The 3749-nt window shown below is 42.8% G+C and overlaps 1 protein-coding gene across 1 annotated transcript in view; it reads left to right on the top strand.

Annotated features, from left to right (window-relative positions):
- The window catches only part of LOC100533548 (ADAM10), a gene marked incomplete at its 3' end in the record, with an annotated part of 39868 nt that overhangs the window by 11202 nt on the left and 24917 nt on the right, over nt 1-3749 (top strand). Inside the window, 4 exon segments of the mRNA XM_035973125.1 lie at nt 284-419; nt 1740-1844; nt 2284-2289; nt 3334-3452. Of these exon segments, the coding sequence (XP_035829018.1) occupies nt 284-419; nt 1740-1844; nt 2284-2289; nt 3334-3452 (366 nt within the window).

Here is a 3749-nt window from a genome sequence, read left to right as displayed (position 1 = left end):
CCCCCTCCTCCTCCTCCTCCTCCTCCTTTGGCTGCCATTTTCTCGTTAATTATACTTCTGAAACCGGGCCACCCGCCTCCTTCTATCGCAAATATCTCGACTTCTATTCAAGATAAATGAATATTTTTTTCCATCAAATGCAAGGCAAATGAACAAGCTTTAAGATGATACAAATAAATCCACATGCCCAAAAATTGACAAGCGCCTGATTCCACAACGTCGTGACACATTTAAAAAAAATGAATTTCTTCTTTCTCCTCACCTCCGGACCTGGCGAGAGCAGCAGTTTGGCTACGACCCTGCGTTGGACAAGCACTGCCTGGCGCATCTCTTCACGCACCGAAGGTTTGCCGACGGAGTCCTGGGCCTGGCTTACATCGCCTCGCCACGGAAACACGCTCTCGGCGGAATTTGTTCTCGTAAGTAGAATTCTCTCTCCACGTCATCATCATCATCGTCGTCGTCATCATCCTCCAGGTGCTGATACTCAGCTCTGCTTGTGTATTCTGGGTACTCCAATAAGCAGAAACAATTTATCACATGTCGCTGGGACCAGGTTGAGCTCGCGAGACTGCGATCGGACCATCATTGGAGCATGAGATGGTATCTGAACTTTGTGAATGAAGAGCTCAACATACGTTGCTGAAGATGCGCCATGAAAAGGAGGGCGTCAAACATATCTTTGAATGTCCAGGAACAATGGCAATTCGAATGGAGTTATTTGGACGAGTGGAGGTACCTCTGAGTATAATGACCATGGAGCCGAAAAAGAGCCTCGCTTTCGCTCGGAGATTTCTTCATGGAGTCCACCAAGCCCATTAAGGAAAGAAAAAAAAAATCTTCTTCATCATTATTTAATGCCTCGCTTGAAAATACAATTAGATGGGTGGTATAAACATTTTGTTCATTTATAAACTACAAAAGTTGGCGCTGATTGTAAAAAGGTTGACAAGCACTGGGTTAAAGGAAAGTGGGCAGTTACTGACTCCTTCCCAACAAGTGGGCAGTTACTGACTCCTTCCCAACATGTGGGCAGTTATGGTTTCCTTCCCAACAAGTGGGCAGTTATGGTTTCCTTCCCAACAAGTGAGCAGTTATGGTTTCCTTCCCAACAAGTGGGCAGTTATGGTTTCCTTCCCAACAAGTGGGGAGTTATGGTTTCCTTCCCAACAAGTGGGCAGTTATGGTCTCCTTCCCAACAAGTGGGCAGTTATGGTCTCCTTCCCAACAAGTGGGCAGTTATGGTCTCCTTCCCAACAAGTGGGCAGTTATGGTCTCCCAACTTTTATTTCTGACGTCTTGAGCCAGTGTGTTACATGTGGGTCACCATAAGTGCCACAGTGGGGTTGCAGTCATGTACAATCAGTTACAATCATTTACAATCATGTACAATCATTTTCAGTCATATGCAGTCATGTACAATGATGTACAATCTGTTACAATCAGTTACAATCATGTACAATCATTTTCAGTCTTATGCAGTCATGTACAATAATTGTGTACAACACTCACATTCAATCATTTACGATCATGTACAATGAGCGAAGGAATGTGATCTAGTGCAGTAAGCGTCTCCCCCATCCCCTCCCATTTCTCTTAAGCATCCCCTTCCTCCCATTTCTCTTAAGCATCTCCTTCCTCCCATTTCTCTTAAGCATCCCCTTCCTCCCATTTTTCTTAAGCATCTCCTTCCTCCCATTTCTCTTAAGCATCTCCTTCCTCACATTTCTTTGTTCCAGGACGAGCGTCCAGAGTGCGTGCTATGAACACTGGCTTCAGCTCCACCATGAACACAAGGGGAGGCAACTTACTCACACAGGAGGCCACCCTAGTTACTGCCCATGGTGAGTGGCGGCAAACCTTCCCTTTTACTATTACTTTTACTTATTACTTTTTCCTGAAAGAAAGCATAGTTTCTGTCCTATGCTAGGTGTGTAGCGTCTGTGATGTCGTCTTCTTTCAGTAGTGAAATTAATGAGAAAATGGCCATCAAAGTTGGGTAACTCCAATAGCTAAAGAGTCTTTGAAAACTGAAAAATGACATTTTTTGTGCCTTAAATCAATGTTTTTCAGTAAAACTCACATGGCAGATAAAAGAGGTTAAGCCCCCCCAAAATTAGATAAACATTTTTAAACTAGCGGAAAATGCCTGTTTCTCAAATTTCGTTATTTTTACGAGAGCCTAATTTCATCACGCTGCTTCACATTTGTTTTGTATTTCGCTGTATTAAGTTTTGTTTTTCTTTTCCTCATGTCTGCTTGTCCGGGGTCTTCACGGAACAGAATTTGGTGAGTTACTCGTCATGATGTGTCCTTCTCCAGCATTGTACGACTGTGTAGATAAAAGTCTGGTGATAATACTGGAAGTGTTCATGTGCATATTATCGTAACTTCCCTAACAAAATGGCCGATATCTTTGTTGGGGTTTTCGGGTTTGCAGAGGTTGAGAAAGGACACTGGAAGGAAGTGAGGGTGAAAAGTGCATAGCTGCCCACTGTCCCGGGCCATCCGTATTTTGTACGGATTTTCTTGAAAAATCGCTGTCGTCCCGGAAATGCTGATTTTGACCGACGGTTCCGGAAAATAAAAACTTGGCAAGCGTACTTCTAAAACAGAAAAATTAGCCTTATGTTGCTCGGGAAAATGACGAAAATTCGGGCGAAAAATTCGGGAGATTCCCAAAAAATTCGGGAGAGCTGGCAGGAGTGCAGTTTCGACAAAGTCAGCTGATACGCATGCGCAGTTCTCGGCTTCTTCATTCGTTTGAAAAGATGGCATCAAAACGTTTGGCGATGAGTTGTAAGTCCGACTCTGGACCAAGTAAAGCAAAGAAACCGAAAAGGCAGCAAATTTTTCTTGACAAATACAAGGTGTCCCTGATAATTAGTCAATGTCCCTGATTTTGAGCAAGGCTGTCCCTGATAGCCACAGAGAGGGGTGGGCAGTTATGAAAGTGGGGCGCTATACCTGTTGCTATGTCTTTCTTTTTTGGAAATTTACATGTCTATGAAGATTGTGTATAAGAGTGTGCGAATATGTGTGTGGGGATGGGCGTGTGTGAGTGTGTGTGAGACATTTTTCTCGAGTATTCTTTAAATTTCTTGTCTGACCGTTCCTTCATTCCCATTAAACGTCTATTCATGATTATCTCTCGTCCTTCTTTTCTTTGTATGTTACTCTCTTGTAACACCTCTGACCACCCGCACTTATATGACTTTATGGTGTTGCACGTGCCGTAAAACTCTTCCTAAAACTAAGTTAATCTATTTGAGTTGAAAGTAATGTAAAACATCACCAAAACTTCACTAAACTGGAATGTTTTGTTTGACGCAGGTCATAACTGGGGAGCAGAGCACGACGCAGAGACGGACGAATGTGCCCCGGACACCTTCAACAACGGGAAATACGTCATGTATCCTTACGCCGTCAGTGGCTACGACGAGAACAATGAGGTAATAATACTCACAGTCCTACTTTTTGCTGCACATTTGTTTCATACGAGAACAATGAGGTATAATACTCACAGTCCTACTTTTTGCTTCACATTTGTTTCATACGAGAACAATGAGGTAATAATACTGACGGTCCTACTTTTTGCTTCACATTTGTTTCAGTATAAAATGTGTGTGTGTGTTTTAAAAAGATTAGGCAAATACGTTATTTATCCCTATGCGGTCAGTGGTTACGATGAGAACGATGAGGTAATACTCACGGGGTTCTACTTTTTTCTTCAAATTTGTTTCATTATA

The sequence above is a fragment of the Aplysia californica genome, unplaced genomic scaffold (assembly GCF_000002075.1).
Source record: "Aplysia californica isolate F4 #8 unplaced genomic scaffold, AplCal3.0 scaffold01020, whole genome shotgun sequence".
Classification (NCBI taxonomy): domain Eukaryota; kingdom Metazoa; phylum Mollusca; class Gastropoda; order Aplysiida; family Aplysiidae; genus Aplysia; species Aplysia californica.
This window is presented reverse-complemented; position numbering and strand designations above follow the sequence as displayed.